At 38.0% G+C, this 22,777-nt stretch overlaps 1 protein-coding gene across 1 annotated transcript in view; it reads right to left on the bottom strand.

Annotated features, from left to right (window-relative positions):
• Positions 1 to 874: 874 nt before the first annotated feature.
• Positions 875 to 22,777, bottom strand: part of PLCZ1 (phospholipase C zeta 1) — a 40,872-nt gene continuing 18,969 nt past the window's right edge. The window contains exons 6-12 of the mRNA XM_033058644.1: positions 20,701 to 20,922; positions 19,129 to 19,285; positions 17,619 to 17,735; positions 8,701 to 8,873; positions 6,021 to 6,153; positions 4,330 to 4,479; positions 875 to 957 (exon numbers count right to left, since the gene is read on the bottom strand). Coding sequence (XP_032914535.1) covers positions 875 to 957; positions 4,330 to 4,479; positions 6,021 to 6,153; positions 8,701 to 8,873; positions 17,619 to 17,735; positions 19,129 to 19,285; positions 20,701 to 20,922 — 1,035 coding nt within the window. The remainder of the gene's footprint in view (positions 958 to 4,329; positions 4,480 to 6,020; positions 6,154 to 8,700; positions 8,874 to 17,618; positions 17,736 to 19,128; positions 19,286 to 20,700; positions 20,923 to 22,777) is intronic.

Genomic DNA, 22,777 nt, shown 5'->3' with positions numbered 1-22,777 from the left:
TGTCTAGGATTGGAAGGGATCTTAAAGATCATCTTATTCCAGCCTCATGCCATGGCCAGAGACACTTTGTAGGTAGCTCAGAGCCCCATCCAACTGGCCTTGAACACTTCTAGGAATGAGGAGTCCACAACTACTCTGGAAACCCATGCCAGGGCCTCACCACCCTCACAATAAAGAATTTCTCTCTAATACTCAATTAAACTTACCTTCTTTCAGCTTTAAGTCATGCAGGCTTGTCCAATCACTAGATGGCTTTCTGCTGGAAGGTTGGATAAGGTCTCCCTGCAGCCTTTTCTTCTCTAGGCTGAACAGCTCCAATTCTCTCAACCTTTCCTCACAGCAGAGGTGTTCCAGACCTCTGAACATTTTCATGACCCTTTTCTGGACTCACTCCAAAACATCAACATCTTTCTTGTATTGGGGGCCCCAGAGCTGAGTGCAGCTTTCCAGGTGGGATCTCTTGAAAGCAGAGTAGGAGGATAAAATCACCTCCCTTGGTGCTGGTTTGGAAGCAGATGTGGGCTTTTTAAGTGGGAACTTCACCAGCCTGCCATGACTTCTCAAATATGATGGATAGCAGCTTAGGCCAGTTACCTCAGAACCTGTGGATGTATCTCATCAGGCTCCATGGACCTGTGCACTTCAAGGCTTCTTAGGTTTTCTCAAACCCAGTCATCTACAGAAAAACAACAGTAGGCCAAGGACAGTAGCCTTTATTCAGGATACCACTTCCATAAAAGTCCCACTGGCTCCATAAAATTGTTGAGAATATGCCACTCTGGCAATTAGGCCATTGGGCTATTGCAAAGCCAGAAATGCTACTTTATTGAAGCAGGGGACAATCCCCCAGAACAATTTCTTCTGCAGAACATCACTAATAGTACCAGACATGAACAAAGAGCGATGCAGATTCCAGCTTGGCACCGTCTTTGCCTATGAGCGGAACATTGCGGTAGCCTGCAAATATAATGACGCCTTGATTAGTATATTAACCACAAGCACAAATATTATGATGGAATGTTTCTATGGTCATCTATTTATCTATACCAATCATTTTATGATTCTGTAAATAGCTCTTTTAAAAAAAATGAAATTATACAGGACCCAAACACCATTTGTGCTGTTTTTTCTCCTCTATCTATATATAGCATTTCAATTCTGCTCTTTTTAATCTCAGAGTGAAAAATGTCAGTGGTTTTCAGGATGTGTATTTATTTTCAAATGGAAGACTTTTAGCCCAGTGATATTTAAATATAGGCAAAGCTTACATTGTAACATCCAGGGTTATGTTCTGCACATATTGTTCTGATAGCAAATGAAATCAGTGTGAAACAGCAGTGATAGTGCCCACAGAATGGTGTTGCAACGGCTGTGCACTGTCCAGCTGAGGCAGAAAAAACTGAAGTGTAAGATCTTCTGCCATGACACCTTAAAAAGTTGATTTCATATGAATAATTCACTTTATCAAAGATAAGTCATGCCATCAGAAACTAGGTGTTCATCTGGCTGTTTGAAGCATTTAAAGAATCTGTAGTTCTCAATTTCAAACATAATTCACTTACCTGCATAGAAAGGAAAACAATCTCTTCTTCAAAACCTCAGCCTCTATTGCTTTATATGACTAAATGTCCATTATTTCATAATAATAAACAATGTCACTTTTGATAAAAAATGTTCCGCATTCTATCTATGTATATATAACTTCAGTTATTTAAGTAAGTCTCTGTTTTGTATCCGTATCTATGGTCCTGAACTGCAGTTTTAAAATTCATTTTAGGTTCATCTGGATGCCTGTGGAGTCTTTGGGACCCACATTTACCTGGGGTTGGAATTTCTTGCTTCTTTCACGCAGAATCATAAATTATTTTAGGTTTGAAAAGGCCTCTATGATCATCAAGTCCAGCCATTGATTGATCACCACCTTGTGAACCAGGGAGTGGCACTAAGTGCCACATCCAGTTATTTCTTGAACACCTCCTCTCTGAGCAGCCCTTTGTAATGCTGGACAACCCTTCCAGTGAAAAAATTCTCCCTGATGTCCATCTGCACTTTCCGTGGCACATCTTCAAGCTGTTTCCCCTTGTTCTGTCATAATATACAAAAGTTCCCCTGGTATTTAAGGGTCAGATTCTGGGCAGCAGATACTAAAGCTGGTTTCAGACACTTTACATTTGAGATCAGTTTTTAAGGCATGGACACAGTATGTGGAAGGATTAGTTGACTTCTTATCCAAAGATACACTTCAGGGACTAAGATTAATTTCTGAGGACTTGTTCTAGCCCCTACATACAGAGCAGTCTACAAAGTGTCCTGAGAGAAGTAAAACTTTTTTTTTTTTTTAATTGAAATTGCTCCAATTTGCATTAAATAATTACCTGCTCATGGATCCCATGATAACAGAGGTAACAAGTGAGGTCCTATCCTGTATTAGTAATTCTCTGTGGCAGATTCATTGGCACATGGACTGTAAGAGAGGACCCCCCACTCCCCAAATCTGCCTTTAACCGCCCATATATTTTTTTCTCTATTTCTGCCCCTCTGAGCATAGCTGCATAATCATTACATAGAAAATCAAATTGTGCTACAGCTGGACAGCAAGCATTTCTCCCCAGTGGAGTCTACAAGCAGTTGGGAGTCTGCTGCTGGGGAAAGAAAGGAAAGCAGTGTGGATATAGATTTGAATCCTTTCAAACGAAAATGCAGAGGGAGGAAATGGCACAACTTTGTCCCAGTGCCTGTCAAAGAAAATAAAAAGATGTAAGCACTGCTCAGCTTTTGGAAGCAACTTGACCCCAGGGACACCTCAGGGGTGTGAATCCTAGGGACTGAGGGACTGTCCTGCAGTACAGATTAAAGCAACTGGAGTGCTGAAGACTAAGACTGAAATCCTAGCTCACCCTTCAGCATTTCAGGCAGTTCTTCCCTTGTCTTCTTCTTGTTGTGACTCCCTCTCCAAGAACATTATTTTCCCATTTCACTGTTTAGAGAGCTTGGGTACCTAAAGCAGAACCATCATTCCCGAGCTGGTTTCACAGGGCTCAATGTTAAGCATTGCAGTAAATGCTTGGAATAAATTTTGAAATTATTTATCACTTCAGCTCTTAGAAGCATTTTATATATGGCCTCTGGGGATCCTGATGGCAAATTACTTTTTTTAATGATGTGTTAAGTGGGAATTGGGGCAATTTTTTTGGCATCATTTGCAGTTTTTGTACCTATACTCATTTCCTAGCATTTCAAACGGCTCTACTGAAAACATTTCTTTAAGAATCTACTACTCTTACTTTTCCAAAATATGAATCCTTTGTGACCAAAATTAGTCCTCTAGAGACATTAGGCCACACTAAAAATTTGTTTCTAAAAAAGCCTCAAACAATCATTTTACAAGTACTTGTCCAAGTTTGTCTCAGACATTGTGAGTTGGTGGGTTTTCTTTCATTATCCAGAAGTATACAATAAAAGGAAAGTAAAAGGTTATCAGTGTAAAAATTTATGTTGTAGAAAAACAATTGAGCTCCAAGAGTAATCTCTTTGTTCTTGCATAATTCCTCAACCTCAACTAAGAATCACAATCAGCTTTATGACTTCCAAACATGAGGGGAAGAAAAACCATTTAAAATCCTGTTAAGCTTAATACAAAAGGCACAGTGCCTGTTGCCAGCTCCAATGTTTTGCCTTCCCATCTTTATTCACTAATAAAAGCTGTTTGTTTTGTCAGAAATAACTTTGGAAAGCCAGTGTAGTAAACAACCATTTTACATAAGCCTTTCCCCTTGGCCTATTGACTTCTGTGTCTGCTCTTTATGTGCAGCATATTCATTACAAAGGTTCCAGAAACTCTACTGGCTTTACAAAAGAAACTCCAGCAAGAAAAATGCCATAAATATTTTGCCTAATTTATAACCATTGTTCTCCACTCTGAAAAGTTGCAGATAGGTTACCTGAGGGAGTTTTGGTGGCATGTTTTGTTTCCTTTTTGTATTGAGTTTTGAATTTATCTGAGGAAGAAGTGCACAAAATTGTTGCCTTCATAGCAGTTCTGACTTGCCTCAGTTCTTGCAATGAATTAAAATAGCACCTGAGCAGTTTCCATCTAGAATGGAGTACTGCAGTGGGAGTAATTAATATTATTTTGATTTCAACATCATGGATTTGCATTCAGAGAACACAATTATTTCAAGGGTACCTTTTATTCAGTTGGTTACACAATTGTCCTCTGGAAATCAGGCATGATGCTGTACTGTCTCTCAATGCTTCAGTAACAATAAAAGCCTGGAATGTTGCAGATTTTTTTTGAGCTATTACAAGGGGTTCACATAAAAGTATTACCTGTATTCAGGCTCGTCACAGGTAAAGTGTATTGGCCCAGGAATTCTTTGTTAACCACAGAGACCTCATCCTCCACACAGAAGCGTATCAGTGCCAGTTCTGGAACTTGGATGTTGAAAGAGAATGTTTCATTCCATTTAGGGCACAAAGCTAAGGAAAAGAGAGAAGATACAGGATTAAAATACGATTTCTTTTTTTTCCCGCTCAATAACCGATTTATTGTACCTGCTATCAGTAGTCTGAACTGGTAAAGAGTCATTATTTTCCCCTAGATATCTGTGTCTGTGTAAATAAATAACAAGACTCCCACTGACTGTAGTGGTGCAAAAGCCTAAGACAGTTCATGTTATCACTTAAAAGAGCAAAATGGGGCAAGGATAGCCAGGGTAAGAACTTCTGCTCAACCTAAATTTTTCCATAGCCATACCAATTTCATCCTTTTGACAAAGTTTCTCCTTTCACAATGTTCGAAATGAATAAATTCAGATAGTAAAATGTTCACTTGACTAGAAAAACAAAAAAAGAATGTGGAACAGAAAGGGGTTTCTTTGTCTTTAGCCATGTTCATACAGAGAAAATAAATCCAGGGACTGATTAAAACAGCAGCCATCGTAAAAAAAAAAAATAGAAGACAGAGGTACAGAAAAAGGGAGATCACAGGGAACTTGTAGTCTGAGACATCAAGAAGATCTATATTATAAAGATAAGGGAGTGCTCAAAGACAGCTACAAAGAGTTCACACTTCACCTGTCAAGCAATTAAGGGATTACTCCTACTAGAGACTTCAAATGAGACAAGTGATGAAGTTAGAGCAATTGCTATAGAAAAAGTCCAGATTTACCAATTTGTGTATTGCTTTAGGATAGGATTCATTTTTTTTCATATCAACCCCTATGGTGCTGCATTTTGGATTTTTGACCCAAACAGTGCTGATTACACACCAGTGTTTGAGCTGTTGCAGAACAGGGCTTGCACAGTCTTGAGATTTCTGTCTTTCTCGCTCTGCAAAGAAGCCTTCCTGTCCCAGTGAGCGGCTAGGGGTACCCAGGAAGCTGGGAGGGGACACAAGTGGGACAGCTGACCCCAGCTGGCCAAACGGATGCTCCTTAGCAATGGTGTCCTGCCCACAGCTGGGCAAAGGAGGAAGGGGGGCCGTTAAGAGTTACAGTGCCTGTCTTCCCTAGTCACTGCAAAGCTCTATAACAGAACATTGTTTCCCTGGGAATGGCTCTACCCCTGCCTGCCCGTTGGAAATGCTGAATGAATTACTTCTTTTGCTTTACTTGTCTGTGCAGATTTTGCTTTACCTAATAAACTGTCTTCTTCTCAACCCAAGGGTTTTCTCATTTTGGCCCTTCCAGCCCTCTTCCTGTCCAACTTGGGGAGAGCAGCTCTGTAGGGCTGAGCTGTTGTCCAGAAGCAGCCTACAGCAGTGTGCAAAAAAAAAAATTTCCATCTTCCTTTAGAAAGGGAGAGTGCTCCCAGCTAGGAGTTTGTGCTTCCTTAATCTACCAGCCTAGAAAAATGGCAGACGGCATGAACTTCTGCTACAGATTTTGTGCCAGGAGATCCTAGTCTAGAGAGAAATTATTGCATTTTCTATAACAGTTCCTTGGGATGTAAAGTTGGTGATTCCTTATAAAATGCTGTCATGCTTTGTTCACAGTCAAGAGAATCAGACTGTTGCTCACCATTGCTTTTTACAATGCTGGATTTCTTTTTTGTTTGATCCTCTGGCACACCATAGATTTCTATCTGCACCATGGGGTCAGCTTTGTTGGTCTTTGACATACTGCTTGGTGGTAACTGATGGCCACTGATCAGCTGGAAAATTCAAGTTGTATTGAAATAATGGTAAGAATGAACTATTCACCATAATAGAAATAACTTTCATAAGAAATTACTTTAAGCATATACCAGCCATAAACTGGTGTATTAAACACCTATTAAACACAATGCAGACATGAATATGGTGCTTCCCATCTAATTTAATTATTTGATAATTTTTTAGAAATATTGTGGTTTAGGAACATTTTTAACTAGATCAGATTGCTCCAAAACAGGTCCAAACTGGCCTTGAATGGCTATAGGAATGAGACACATATAGCCTTTCTGGGCTGCCTCTGCCAGTGTTTCCCCACCCTCTTTATAAATATATATATATATATATATATATATATATATAACTGATATCATATTTAAAATAATAATTTCGGTGGTTTTTTATTCAATAGCTGCACATAAACATTGTATTTTGTTCAGTCTACAATTTCTACTATCAAGCTCATAACTTCAGATCTGTGTGGAGTGGATCAGGACCAAGACCCACCATGACATCAGCATTGTGCTACAGGGTATGTAGCAGACAGCCTCATTTGTGCCTCATCTCTTGCACAGTAACACAAAAACTCTTCATCTAGTGAGCTTCCCAATGGTTTTCTCCTTAATTTATTTAGCTACCTGTCTCAGACTGCCCTGTAATTTATGAAAGTCACAACTTTGTTTTCTATCTACATTTCAGGACACCTATGAAAGAGCAAACATCTGTGCAGTAATCAGTTTTTTAGAAATCAGTGTATGAAATGTATTGAGACAGATATACAAGCCTGAAAGCGCAGGTGAAAGATATGACTCCTGAACCTTGCCTCAGGACTAAGCATCATAATAGATTCTTATTCCCCTGTCAAGTACCCAAAAAATCAAAACCTACAAATTCCACATTTTGCTTAGGTATTTTCTGTAACACCTTGCTCCAAGAGAAGTTCTGGCCTGAAATATTGAAGACTAGTGGTTTGACAGACACTGATGCCCTTTCTCCCTAAGGTTTAGCTGCCTTCAGCAGAAAGCTTTGCAATCACTGCTGGGCTGCCCATCAAGAACCTGGGAGATTCCTTGCCATGTCCTGAATGCCACTGCCAAGGCCTGTGTGACCTGTTGCTACACCCGGTCTAAGTCTCCCCTGAGGTGGGAAAAGAGGAAGTTCTTTTAAGCACATTATGACTATCCATAAATCCAATAAATTTTTGAGATCCAAGGTATTGCAGACATGCAGGAGATGTAGAAATTATGTAGATGTAGAAGACTCTGTATGAAACACCTTGAATATATCTATTTCTGCTTCAAAGGCTCCATGCCTCTTGTTGATGGGAATTGTGGCACATCAGATTAAGGATAATGAATTCAGCAAAATCAGGCCCTATGTGATTTCTCTGTTTTTCATTCATTCATTCGGAGAGATTTACCCCCTAGATGTTTTATATCATTGCTTTGTGTTAAGTCATTTCCCCATTCATCTGGTCAGTAACTTTTTCAGCAGAAGCTGCTTTTCCTTTGACTCCTGCTTCCAGTTCCTTTTGTCTTCAGCCCCATTTCCTGGTTTTTGCAGCTGACTATGAGTGGGGCTCTCTGTGCCCTTCAGTCCCTCAGCCAGTGGGATGCCATTGCCTCTCTGCATACTGCACTACCCAGCCTAGTCTCAGTCTAAAGCCCCCAGTCTAAAACACTGCCTTTCTCTTCTTCAGCTCCTTCCAAACTCAGACACTTCCTTTGCATTGACAATGATTTTGTTTGTCTCCTGTATTACAATTTGGGGTTTCTCCTCATCCTAATTCCAGCTTCATGCAAATTAGGGCTAAAATAAGTGATGCATTTTCCTGTCTGCCTGAAATCATTCAGCAATGTCTGTTCACAATTGGTATGCTCACTGTCAGGACACCAAAATGTTCTTGATTAGGTAAGTGAATTATGTAAGTATTTTATAACTGTCACTAACTATTGCTTTATCTCCACTATTTATTACTCTGAAAGAAACAAACTAGCAATTACAACTAAGTATATGCTAATTAAATAGCATTTATGCAAGTGGAATTCTGTGTAATCAGAAATATTACTTTTTCATTGGGAAAAGGGAGTTTTCTTATTAGTGAACAATTATAACAAATCTACTTGTAAAAAAAGGGCTTTTCTAACCCCTTATTTGTAAATGACATGTATTTCTAATATTTTAGGGAAGGAAATCACATTATAATTTCAGAGAAGTTGAAATAGCTACAGTATTTTTATTTCTCTATGCAGCATCATGAAAAATCTTGTGTTTTACAGACTCTTAGAGGCTCTGAACCCCTACATGTTTTTAGCAAACATAAGTGAACTACAGATGGGAAAAGCACCCAAGGAGCAGTGGATACTATAGACTATATGAGAGTTTTACCATCTTGTTGAAAACATTTGTTCCCAACAAACAGAAATGGGAATAAAATGGAAAAAACCCACAAAAAACCAAAAACAAAACATAAATAACAATTGCACCTGAACTACATAGCATTTGTTTTCCCATTTTTAAGGAAGAAACCAACATTTCAGTATTCTTACCCTTACTGACAGAGACATTGGTTTGCTGTATGGTCCCACATTTCGAGGTGTAAATTTGGTATTGCGATCCCTCAGGAATTCAGGTTTCAGCACATAGCCACAGCCACCATTGTCCAGGAATTTTCCATCTTGCAATTCCATTTGTATTCCCAGTGTTTGGAAGTTCAAAGCCACTGTAAAATTATATCAATACTGATTTTAGTGAATTAGCTTTGATAACGTTTTATTTTAAAATGCTTTTAAAAAACAAATGAGCCTAAGATATCTGTACCTCTCAATTCCTATGTAAGATCTTGGTTTTTTCCCTTAAATTTAGTGATATTCAATAATAAGACCCTGTACTCCAAACCTGCTAACAAAGTTCTGGTAGAGAAATCAAAACCACAGAATTGTATCTAACCTTAGTTATGGTGCAAAATTCATCTCAAAAAACATCTCATTCAGAAGATTAAGAAGCTTTAGTTTACAGTTAGAATATTCCGTGAAAATACATATAACTTTATAGAACTAGAAGCAATTTAAAAACTGCTCTTAAATTTATGTGAGCACACAGTCTCTTGGAGTTTAATCCTCCAGTACTGGTGATTATTGTAAGAATACACCTGACAGTTTTTTTTTTCCTTGGCAGTTCAAAACATTTTTGGTTGCTGCAGCACCAATAATAAAATATCACACTTCTCATCAATAGGATATTGTAATTCATGAGATAAAGCCAACATGGAAATAGACCTGTTTAATAAAATTTTCCCCTATTCAGCACATTGGATCTTCATGTCACATTCAAAATAGAAAATGCAGAAGTCAAACCAGCAATGAATTGTGACATTATGAACCTATGACATGTGTTAAACAGAGAATGATAAGTTGTTTACTCAAAACGATGGTTTGGTAGGAATGGAAAAAGGCTTTAGGCAGTTTAAGTGACTCCTCATAATAATTCATGAAGAGGACCTTATTGCATGTTCCTTTGAGATAATATGAATGTATTGAATGAACATTTGACATAATGCAAAAATCCTTATTACAAGTGGAAAACACACAAAATTGTTTTCAATGCAAAAATTATTTGTTCCTTCACTGCTTTGATGATCCTTTTAAAGCTTTCTGTAGCAAACAAGACAAATAGGAATGAAGCAGGTGGTACAATGGAGCTGATATTTGCACTACACATGTTTTTGGTGGAGCTACTTCTGGGGAGCTTGAGCCTGATTCCATAGTCTCAAAACCAATTAGTGGGTGGAATACATGAAGTGCTCCCAGAGTGCATCATTTATTTAATCTGAAAGGAATCCTGTCTGTGCTAGCTAAGATTGCGCTGCATATGAACCAACTTGCAGCAAGTAGCCAGAACTGGAAACTTTATCTAGAAAAAGCCCAGACAAACAAACAAACAACAAAAAAAAAATCCAAAACAACAAAACACAACCTGCACTCCTGCTTTGAACTAAGTGTTAATGTATACGCAGGCATGATTTCATATTAATATATGCAGGAAATTTGTTTTACTTTTAACAACAGAAATCAAACTTCAGAGTGTTTATATTGCCCATTGCACACCATTGCCTTTTTTAAACAGGGTAAGTGTTTTCTTGGTATGGTTTTGGCAGTGGTTCCCAATTTGCTTTTTGTGACTCAACACATCATCCAGAAGTAGCCCCAAATTTGGTGCTCTATGATGCTTGTCATATTTTAATACACTGAATCAAGCTTTGCAGAGGATGCTACAAGAGCTGCAGCCCGGAGGCCCCTTGAAATCTGAACTACAGATAAGCCAGGATCTCTCAGTCCTCAGGTGATTCCTAGGCCACACTTTCAGAATACCTGGGTTTAAAAGTGCAACTGAAATTAGGCCCATTGAACAGTCAGCTTCAAATAGCAGCTTCCACATGATGAACCAAATTACATGATTGCACATAATGAGACTATTGCTAAATTTACCAAGCTTTTTAGGCGACTAAGCAGGAAAATCTGAGGTAACAACAGCAACAAGCAAATAAAGATACTTTATATTTTATCATATTAAGAAAATTACTTTTGCAACACAAGTGAAGGGCAATGTTATTATGGGTTCATATCTTCAAACATCAGCACTGTGTTTTCACTTAATTTAATTTGACCTTAGAACAAGTTAAAAACACATGGAACAGTAGTTTTAATTTACCTACTGCTTGCTTTGTATCACAAGTTTTAACGTGATTAAGCAAATGTGAGATTTTGTGTCATATTCTCTGAGATTCAAACCTCTACTAAAACTGTTTACAGGGTTCATAGCTGCTTGGGGCCTCCCAGGGCACTGCTTTATGGTGCATTGATGCAGTTTTTCTTTTTAATCAGGTGCAGTTACAGCCCTAACACTTCTTGAGAAATGGCAAGGATCATAAACTAAAAGCTATGCCTAGCAGCATGGGCTGAGCAACATCATTCTGCAAACAACCCTGAATTTCTATCCAGTGTTTCATTTTAGCTTTGCTGAATTCAAGAGCAGAACTGTCAATGACATTCTTTGCACTGTTGTTTTATGAAACAGTATAAATTTAATGTATGAAGAGAGATTTAAACCAACAGTTTCTTTTGGAAAGAAGCTCAAATGAGCTTGCTATGAAATCATTTAAGCAGTACATAATCTTAATGTATGGTTGTCATGGGGGGGAAGTAAAAGCATCTGAAATTTAACACTGTATACATTAAACTTTCTCCTCAGTCCTTTCATTAAAAAAGCCTTTGAATATTGACATCAAAATTAAAGTAGCACAGCAAAGCATGGGCTTGGGGGACAGACTGAGCAAAGGAATTCCTCAGTGTGATTTCTACACCTGAAATGGATTTAAGTGTTCCTAGAACCATGAAGCTAAACCTCGTTCAGATCAGAGTATTTTAATACTCAAATCATCTTGCAAAGTACCAAAGCTGCCATGGCTGTCCCAGTAAGCCCCAGATGTAAATAACTTCATATAGCAGCAAATGGAAGGTAGGAAATAGCCTAGCTCCAAAGAGATGAGCCAATCCATAGTACACACAGGAATACTATTTTTCACCCCAAATCTCTGTATCACAAGCAATTAACTGAACTCAGCCCAACCACCAATTGCAGAACTAAAGACATTCTAAATATTCATATGCAGCACCTTCTATAAGCACCACCATTCAGGATATAATTGATTTATAGAGAAAAACAAAAGCTTTTTAAAACCAAAATGATCACTGTGACTATGATTTGAAGGCAGTTGAGGAAAACTGCTCATCTTTTGTCTGTGATCCTGCCTATTGTCTTTTTTTTTTTTTTTTCCCCTCTTTGCTTCCTGGTTCTATTAGCTATATTAAAACCATAAGGTTTAATGCATTTTTCCATTTAAATGGGAAGATTCTAAAACGGATGAGGACACATTTGTGACCAAATTTTCTTAAAATGAGTTACTTCATTGCATTTTATGCCATTTAAAAATGCATTTCAAAATGAATTAATTTTATGCCATTTCAGAAAGTATCATATACAAAAAGCACTCAGTGCCAATGTTCCTATCTCCATGATTTACCTCACTCAATTGAATCTGAAGAGATATAATAGATCACACTTTTATCAGCCTTGTTGCCTTCCTCTCAGCCCTTTCCAATTGTCTGTGCTCTTAAAGTGGGCCACTCACCATGAATGCAACTAAAATATGTTCCTTAGCTATTCAAAATCTGAACTGAATTCCACACAGCCTGGGAAATACTATTGAGAACAGGACTGCATCCTAATGCTCTGGGATGTTGCCATTGCTTATGAGATGATCAATGCGGTTGGATTTGAGGGCACTGCTTTCGTTCCCCATCAGCACTGCAAGCTGGGCATGATTGGCTGGCCTTTCTTCTCACATGCAGGTCACAGCTGCACTCAATCCATCATTGCCCAAATTCACAGAAATAGTTCAGAAGTCCAAGAAAGATGGAGTGAGACTGTTTACAAGGGCATGACAGAAAAAGGGGAAAGGGTTTCAAAGTGGAAGAGAGTAAACCTGTAAATAGGTGAGACCCCACACAACATTTATGAACAAAGATTTTGGTCTGCCAGACCAAAACTAAAGAAAAAAGCCTTTTTTTTTTTTTAAACCAGAAAAAAATAAAGTATACACATTATTCCCTTACAACACAGAACAAGCTTATTTGGAGAGTATAAATTTTGGCATACAAAGTCTTTCCTCTCTTCCTGGCCAAAAAAAAAAATTGGTCAAACTGTATTTTTTCCCTCCCCTAACAGACTCCAAATTTTATTAAGCTTAATGATAATTTCTGGCTTTATTTTTCACCTACACACTTTGAACTGATTGTTTTTAGTCTACAGAAACTTGATTTACGGATGACTAACAACATGAGGGATTCTGCCATAGGAAGAGGGACTGCTCCTCTGAGAGCTGAGTAAATGCCTAACTGTGTGACATAACATGCTTATAATGTGCACTCAGTCTTTTTTGTATTGTCTTTGGGCCAACTTAATACTGTGGCTCTAAAGACACTTGCATTAGAAATGTGAAGACTTCAGTCATACAGTTCATAATTGCTGACATTGTTCCTAGTTAATTACAAGTATTTCTACTGGAAAAAAAATGTCAGGTGATTAAAAGCCATCCATTTTCTAAGTATATCTGCAAAGGGTTTAAGTAGGGATGCTCTCTTGTGAGGTTCTCATGGGAAAACCACCTAAAGCATTTCTGATAAATTATCAGATCTAAAAATCTAAATTGATTTTTGCTATCTAATTAATGTGTCAGTCTGAAATTTACACTTCATTGTATGTCTGAGCATTTTTTGGTTGTCATTCGACCAATTTTACATCTGAAACTTTTCCAAAATAATTTAAAAAATTTATTTAACTTGTAATTCTTGGCAGAACAGTGAATATTATCAACTTCCTTTTCTTATTTTAGTCTGAGTCACTGACAGGTTTTAGAACAAGATCAGCAAGGACTTCAGAAACAATTATGTTCCTGCAATTTTTTCCCCATCTTCCTTTAAAGTTTATTAGACTTACATATGAATTATTTACTATTCTATTGGTTGTCTGCAGTGAAGACAGTTGGAAAAACTGATAAAATGGAATTTCAATGTTTCTTTACTTTTAAGTGAAATTCCAGTATCTATTACACACACCAAAAACTACCTAAAAAGAAGCAGGCTAGAGAATAGCCCTAGAGCTTTTTCACAAACCTGGCAGTAGACACATTTCTGCAGAAGAAACATGGAAACTTCATTCAAAACAACTCCCAGCCTTTGGAGCCATTCCAAAGGAAAGCTGAGTGCATTTGGGGAGCTTCAAATGTTGAACTGTGTTGTCCTACCTGTCTTGTAGACATCTACACATTAATTAGCTGAACCACTTCACTCTTTGTGAAGAGCAAATCAATGAAGTTCAAGGGACATCATTAGAAAAAAAATGAACTAGTCCTTTAGTTTTCACTTCCTAAGGAGGCATTTTTGGACTATTAAAGCCAGTAGAAGACAGCAACAACATAGTTTTTGACACAGAACCAAGGGTCAGATTTGAGTCATTTTGATTTGCACAGGTGAGGCTTACCAAGATCAAAATCAGTTGATTTCTTTTCCCTTGGTTGCTTCAGAGATTAAAATCAGAACTAGTTAGAGAGCTCTTTATCACTCCTCTTTTCATGCATCATTTTTTACCATATTTTGTCATATTATTACACACGAGATTGAGCCACGCAACAGATGTGACAAAATTCCCAAGCGACATTTCAGTGTCACAGGCCAAACCAAAAACTACAGTAAGAAAAAAACCCCATCATGCAAGTACAATTTTCACAGCAGCATATAAATTTCATGCACACTCCAAAAGGCACATATGGGATCTTCTGAAACAAAATTCTGTTCCTGCCACACTGTGGCTTTCTCCTGTAACTTATGACATGTTTTGGTCATTCTTGCAGAGTGCTTTGATATAGGTATAATGTTTCCTACTGCATGGAAATACCATATTCGAAAGGATATTTAAATCTTTCTATTTTTATTTTCACCAAGGCTTGCTTTTGTTTCAGACTTTTTGTTGTTTTTTTCAGTCAATATGAAACAACTGACATCAGTTTATTTAAATAACTGTCCTGAATTTTCTTTCCCAGGATAAATATTTTCATTTCTTTTATTTACTAAATAAAAAGGAGGCATGGATACAGCAAACCAGTTCTCTCCAGAGCCTCACTGCAGTTGTATGCAGAAGGCATACTAATTTTCACAGACTATGAAAAGTGAGGGTTTTTCTCCATAAGACCTCTTTTTTCACAAAACCTCCTGTTCTTGTGAGTCTCAATTTTCAGAGAATGGACGGGGAGTGCACAGTGATATCTAAAAGTTATTTTGTGGAAACTCTGTACTTTTTACTGAGGTTTTTAACTTGCCTTCCTCTGGAAATTAGGTTTACACAATTACATGTCTCATCCTAAGCCCCAACACATCTTGAGCGTGTTGGACCGTTTCATCTTGCTTTAGCTGAGTGCCAGGCTGCTCCAAGTTAATATGTTCCAAGCAATTCAGAGAAAATTGCTGGCAAGGTAGTGGCAAGAAGAGAGCACTGTTTTGGGTCGAACACTAAGGGAAGTGAAGGAATAACTCAATTCTCATAATTACAAGATGCAGAGGCCTGGCAGGCAGTATTATATGTAGGTTTGAACAAAACCTAATATATTTTCTTTGCCCAGCCAGAAAAATTATGAATGTTAAAAGAACTTAAAGGCAAGCTTGCAGGTGTGGGGAGGAGAGGGAGTTAAGGGGAAGAGGTGGCATAGGAGAAACCTGGGAGTCCTTTGAAGAGTTTGAGGGAAGCGGTAGAAGAGATCTGGAAGGATCACTTTTGTGCATGGGATATAAAGCACAAAGGCAAGGGGACAGGAAGGGTGTGTGAATTATACAGACATGGGACAGACATAAAAAATCAAAAATCTGCATTAAATCAGTGGAAGGACTTTAGAAGATTCACTGAGATACACTCATTTTGGGAGTTGCACTGGGAAAAGCAACTATATTTCTGCCAACAGTTATCTAAAGCAGATTAGGGAATCAAGGCTGGATCTAACACAGCTTGGAAAAAATATATGTGGAGAATTGTTTTTATCAGCCTATTCCCATGTGAAAAATGGAGGGGTTTTTAAGTGAAGATGCAAATGAAATGACCAAGAGGACAGATATAACCACTTCCTGCATATTTTTAATTCTTCCAGGAAGGGGCCCAAACCCCCTGTGCATCAAAAGTGATATGTTTTGCATACTAATGTTTAGAAGGACTTCTCATTAAAGTGTGCTCTGTGTAAACAGTCAATGTAGTAATTTTGAAAGTCTTCAGCCCTGTCTGTGATCTAACAAATGGATATCCTTTGCAGAGATAAGCGTGGAGATTTACAGACTAGAAAGAAAACTAGTAAATTGCAGTATGATAAGAGATTATTTCAATTTTAAATTAAGGGCCTCTGGCAAGTGCTTCCTCCAAACATGAAACAAACTTACTAGTTTTTAATGGCAATGTATAGTGTAGATAGCAATGATGGCATACAGGGAGTGCAGCACCCTAGGTAAATAATCCAGACATCACACCAAGTGTGGATGAACCACATAAGGACAGAACTTAAATCAAACCAATTTCACACAGTGTGGTAATGAGAAGATACTTGGATAGTCCAGCCAAGTCCAAATCTGACTGCAAATAAGCATTTATAAGGACACAGAATCAAGTAAAAATGTATACTAAGTAGCAATTTTTGTACTGCTTGTGTAGTTATGTAAAGGTCTACCCTAATAGAGCAGTCAGGATGGAGAAGGTAACTTGTCACAGAAGATATATTGGGAGCTGAGAAAGGAAACAAGTGGAAAAGGAAGCCTGGAACAAGGGCGACACAAGCTCCAGGGCCCTAAAGGCAGAGTGAAATCTGTGCCTGTCCTTGGCTGGGTGTGTATTTTAACATCACAAGGTGAATCCATACCTCTCACCTCTCAAAACCGGGCGCCTACGGCAAAGTGCCCTGCTCACCCCACCGTGCCCCTCAGGTGGACTTGGCAAAGACTCACAGACAGAATAGATATGTATATATATATATTTTCTGCTCTTCTTTACCTAGGGCTGAAGAAGATGTAGCAGGCAGACCTAGAAAAATATTCTATGACTCCGAGAATCTTTTAAACTGAAGAACAAAAGATGAAGGTACAATTTTCTCTAAAGCCATTAAAAAGGAAAAAATGCTTACAGGTGAGAGGTTTTTCAAAGCCTGCTGGGTATAGATTTCATGCCATGCTTAATTTTAACAAATTCAAATAAATAACTTTTCAACAAAAAGAAGCAGAAGTTATCATTATTTTGTCACTCAGTAAGCTAATATGTTTGCACTGGAAATTAAGATGTTAAATCTATGTTGCATCAATACAAAGGCTGGAGGCTCCCAGTAGCACCCAAGTGTTGTGCTGACCAGGAATGTTTGAGTGGTTCCTTGTGTAGCATATCCTGTTCTGGGAATTTTGGGCACTACTGTCAATTGCTGTGCTCACATCTCTTGCACCTGTACCCCTCAAGTCACAGAGTGCCACTGAAAACCCGCAGATCCTTCAGAAGAAACTTCCATTGCTGAGTAACGGGAGCTTAAAAATGCTTAATTGTTATTAGTGTTTTTCTTAATATCCAATTCAGAAAGGCAGTTTAAATAAATTAATACAATATAATTAATTGAATATCTGAGATAAGAAACAGTTATTTAACACAAAGTGATATCTATGATTACTAGGGACAAAAAACTGGTGGGATATGTGGGTTGAAGGAAAATTTTATATGGCAAAATTAAAATAATGCCACTGGAGGAAATATGTAACCTACATAACACCGAAATACTATAGGAAGCCAGAAACTCTTGTAAAGCCTAGAATGCAATAGTCTCTGCAAAGATACATACCCATTTGACACCCTATGTTCCAGAACTCCAGGGGATTATAATTTGAAGAGGTCATTCTTGATCCCTTGGGGTAAATTCTTGTAATAAATCTTGTAGTATGTGAAATAAACTCTTTAACTGATAAACAGAAGGATAAAATTTTGGTAAGAAAACCTTTTTTATTCAAGAGGTCTTATTTGAATAAATAATACAAATGCAGTGATTTGATCCAACATTTTTTAACACAATATTATATCAATGTATTCTATTTTAACATTAATGTATGGACCACTCTGAGCTATGCCTAAAATCCAACTTTGAAATCATCTGACAGACTTTTGTAAAAAGTTCTTTAACCAAAAATTCTTCCTTCACTGAAATATTCTGTTTCTTCCCCTTTTTGGAGGGTAAACATATGATTTCTACACGAAAGCCCACTGTGTTCTCATGGGAAACTAAGACACAGAACAGGAAACTGCACAAAAGTTTCCTCATTCTATAATAGCTCAAAATGAAAAAAAAAAAAAAATTCGTCTTAGATGATCTTGCCTTGTTTGCTGTTTGGAGGTTTAAATAAAATGACTAAATAATATTAAGACCAGAGTAGAGCATATTTTTAAAAGTCACTTAAAGTATTCTTTTATATAAGTCTCAGAATGTGTTAACTATTCATGCACATTCTTTTTCCTTCTGCTGGCAGTGTTCCCTCCTTTCTCATATGTGGGCATAGACCACACAGATGTGGGAAACTTCAGATGACTTCTATCTACACAATTCCTTTTTTAGCAATTAAACAAAATCTACATTTCCAGGGTCATCTCTCTGATCTATTCCATTCTCATCTCGTTTTTTGTTAGTTTAGGGTTTTTGTTTGGGTGATTTTGGTTTGATTTGTTGTTTGGGGGTGGGTTTTTTTTGAAGAGAAGGGGAAGGAGGAGTTCTAGAACTTTTCTTAACCCTCCCTCGGGTAACTGGAGTTACAACAGCAGAGGCTGCAAATGGAGAATGAGTTTCGAATAATTCAGCTTGGCTGGGATGAAAGGTCTGGCCCAGTGGAGCAAACTGCCTGCTCTGGGGTTTATCCATCCCATTAATGAGGATTCTCTTATCTGCAGTTCTCACCAAAGCCAGGCCACTGCCAAGCCAACTCCACTGAGTTCTCAGCCCAGATATTGGGAAGGGTGGAAGGGGAGCAAAGTTTATTCCACACTTTTTCAAGTACTGACTGCAACTCCTAAATTATTCGGTGCAGAAAGCAAAGAATCAAAAGGCAGACGTACATTTTGTAGACTGTGTTAATATTTGTTTTTATAAAAATACACAGAATTAAAGCAAAGTTGAATTTCAATTTTTCTCACAAAAGCAACTGAAAAAAAATTGTTATGCCATGGACATTTCTAAAAGTGTTATACAAAGAACCAAATAAAATCAGAAAGCAGGTGTTTCACAAAATTTTAACCCTTCCAATGCCAAGCAGTGAACCAACCATAGCAGCAAAGTAACTTTGAACTGATTGATCAAAAGAAATTACCTGAAGTTTTTGCAAGTTTTCGTGCTAGGCTCTCTCCAATTGAATTATTTTCATAGCATTTTTGATGCTGCAGAGAATGTTCAAAGCTCACAAACTTCTGAGATTTAGTATAAATCACAAGGTCTGACAATGCAAGGGCAATCTTCAGCCTCTTCACCTTCATCATCAGATGAATAGAAAAGTCACGATAATGCATATTTCATTGTTATTAATATTAATAATTCAAATAAACAATTATTTTGGATACGTAAAGCATGAGAATATATGTCACAGTTAAGGAATTTAATAAACATGTCCTTTAATAGTGAGATTTGATCCACTGAGAGAAAACTGAGGTTATTGTGTCCATGTTTATCATAATAATCACAGGGTGAGTGGGGAGATGTTTCCTAGCAGAATGCTCTTCTGGATAGCTTTACAATTTTCCTGATTCTAAGACTGGTTTGAAAATAACATCATTTTTCATGGCTTTTAATGTTACTCCTTAAAAAAATACCTCCAACTTTTTATTTATAAATATATAAAATACTAGAAAAGACCAACAGCATAAACTCACTCATAAAATGTAGAATAACAGGAAAATATTACCCTATGCCAAGCAAATTAGTCAAAGGCATATTCCTCTAAGCATTGCTTTGAAGTTAGGAAAACTCTTTTCTTCTTGATTAAGGTTGAAAGTTGTCTCACCAAAATTTTAATTTAGTCTTGCTCCATTACCAAAACAAGCAGAAGTGACTGAAATTTTACCAGGATCTTCTCTCTTACAGTCAGGCACTATGTGACCTCCTCATTTTCCTTAGCATAACTTGTGAGCTAATTGGGGGCAGTAGCCAGCAGAGAGCTGCTGATGGCAATCATGTTTACATTCCATTAAAGCTTTTGAAGCCAAATTCTCATCTGACAATATAATAGAGATTGCCTCCTCATGGCTCTTAAACCATGCAAAGTTCAAGGACATTAATTATTCTGGGGCTATGTCCCATGAGGAGCAATAGGAGACTACTGCTATGGAAATCCTGGAAAATGCAACTCTCTGGAGAGAGGCATTGCACAGGTAAAGCCAGCAGCATCACTGGAGTGATGGTTGTGACTTTTTTTTTTTTTTTTTTTTTTTTTTAAGTTGGGGTTAAATGAGTCAGATGGTATTTTTTGTTTGGATTTGGAGGTTTATTATTTTTTATTTATATTACAGTTTTACAAACTGTGAGTTCTACAGCACTTTAAGTTAACAAACTCAAAATGGAACTTTATTTTTACAAGGTTTTTTAAGGGTAAACTGTTTAATTATGAAATGCTACTTAAATTATTTTTTTAACTTAATGACTAACTACCTGTGGCTTACAATCCAGACTTTTTTACTCAATTACAAAATACTTCTTGAACTCATGAAGAAGAAGGTGAAGAAGAAGAACTAGTTTTTGTCTTTAAAACTTTTATTTTGCTTTATATATATTCCTATTTTCATATATAAAAGTTTCCCTTTTAAATTTAGGCTCTATTTTAAGATAATATAGTCTTTCTTTAAAAATAAAAAGTTATGTGTTGCCTATATTCACTTGAAGCAAAAGTTACCTTTGTGTTTTTTTGAGAAGACCTAAGTTCTCCTTTTCTTTTGGAGGAACTCCTGGATGGCTGAGGAGGTAATGTGTCAGAAGAGGTATCAGTGTCTTCATCATCAGACTGCGCGTCAGACATTTCCTCAGCCTCACCATGATAGTCATCGTCTATCCTCATCAGGCCTTCCTCAAGTGTTCCAACTTTTTTATTTTTTATCAGAACCTTGCATTTTAATGCCTATAGAAAAGAGGTTTAACAGCACTAGAATTACGTAGGTTTTTATCTCTTGGTATTATTGAACCCATCTTCAAAGTTGTTTATTAAGTATAATGAAGTGAGCTTCAAAATGAAGCAAAATAGACATGAGTGAGGCAGAAGCCAAAGTCAAATAAACCAAACGGAGTCTGGGGTTCAAAGTACACAACAGAATGAGACTATCTAATGCTATGACAGGAAAAACCTGCTCTCCACCACTGGATCACAGATGTTGAAACTATGAAAAGATAAAAGTAGGAAGCTAAGTAAGAGCCAAAAGTGATAGCCATGCAAGATCTAGCAGGTGCAGTAATTTCATGACTATAAGGCGCACCGGATTATAAGGCGCACCTCTGAGAGTTGGCAAATTTTGCAACTTTGTACATTATATAAGGCACACCGGACTATAAGGCGCACTTTTTTTTTTTGTAGCAAGGAGCTGCGCCGTGCGCAACAAAGTAATGAATTACTGGCAGGTGCTCAATTTACAAACATTTTTCACAGATTGGCATAGCCTTTAAATGCAGACCCAGGCGCCCTCCCCATGCCGCAGGCCTGGACACTCCCACCCGCCCCCAGCGCCAGCTGGCGAGGCGCAGCTCGGGGTGGCCGTGGCTTGGGGCGGTTCAGGGCCAGTGTCTCCCTCCCTCCCAGCGGGGCTCATGCCTGGCCAGGGCCCCCTCGCTCCCTCTCTGTGTGGCTTGTGCCAGGCCGGGGCTGGCAGCGGCTCCCTCCCTAACTGCGCAGCTCGTGCCAGGCTGCGGCCAGTGCCGACTTCTTCCCCCGCGCCTGGGCTTCGGTCGGTGCTGGTTTCTTCCCCTCCATGCCCGGGCTGTGGCTGCCGACGCCAGGCGCACCTCGGCCTGGCGCTGCCCCGCCACCACCGGGCGGGCTCAGCTCAGCTTGGGGCTGTTCAGGGCTCACACTTCTGGGTTGGCAAATTTTGCAACTTTGTACATTATATAAGGTGCACCGGACTATAAGGCGCACTTCTGGGTTCAGACCAAAATTTTAGTCAAAAGGGTGCACTTTATAGTCGTGAAATTACTGTATATTTTTTTCTGTAATTGGTAATCAGCACTGCTAAACATGTGACACCTTTTTCTCTACATGTCCAAGACTTCTAGGAGAGCTGAAAAACCTTAAAACCCTTTTGAATGATCGGAAAGTCTGAGCATTCCATATAACTTCTCCTTTCTAGTTTTATTATGAAAAGCAAAATATGTTAAAAACACATTTGCTGTTTACTTCCATATAAATTGTAAGCATACTAAAAAATTTAAATATATGAAACATAATAAGACTTCCCTAGAGCATAGTGGGACTTCAAGGCTGGCATAAGCAAAAGCCTCAAAGTACAATCAACTGGAACAAATATTTACATAATTAAATGAACAAAACTTTTTTTCTTGTACATTCTGGTTAATGTGATGTACGACACAAATCAGCTGAAGTAATGCCAAGTTTCCAAGACAAAAATCACAAGCACTTTGGATCAGGCAAATCCAGCTATTGACCAGTGCAATTAACGTAAAAATTCAGTCCCCAGAAATGTAAGGAATATGTAAGGAATAAACCCTGGATTTGAGACATATGTATTAAAAAAAAAAATAGTTTCTCCTGTTTAGATTTAGTTGGTTTTTCTCTCTTCTCCTCTCCTGACCAGCCGTAGGTGCTTACTTAGAGGAATATCAAGTCCTGAAAATTTTGCTAAGTAACAAGGTTAAAATCTCTTCTGAGTTTTACATAATATTCTATTTCAAGATTTATACTTCTGTCTTAAATAGTGATACAGGGTGAAGATGCAACACCTCCTGTGAAGTCTAACACAGGGAAA

The sequence above is a fragment of the Catharus ustulatus genome, chromosome 4 (assembly GCF_009819885.2).
Source record: "Catharus ustulatus isolate bCatUst1 chromosome 4, bCatUst1.pri.v2, whole genome shotgun sequence".
NCBI classification, from domain to species: Eukaryota; Metazoa; Chordata; class Aves; order Passeriformes; family Turdidae; genus Catharus; species Catharus ustulatus.
This window is presented reverse-complemented; position numbering and strand designations above follow the sequence as displayed.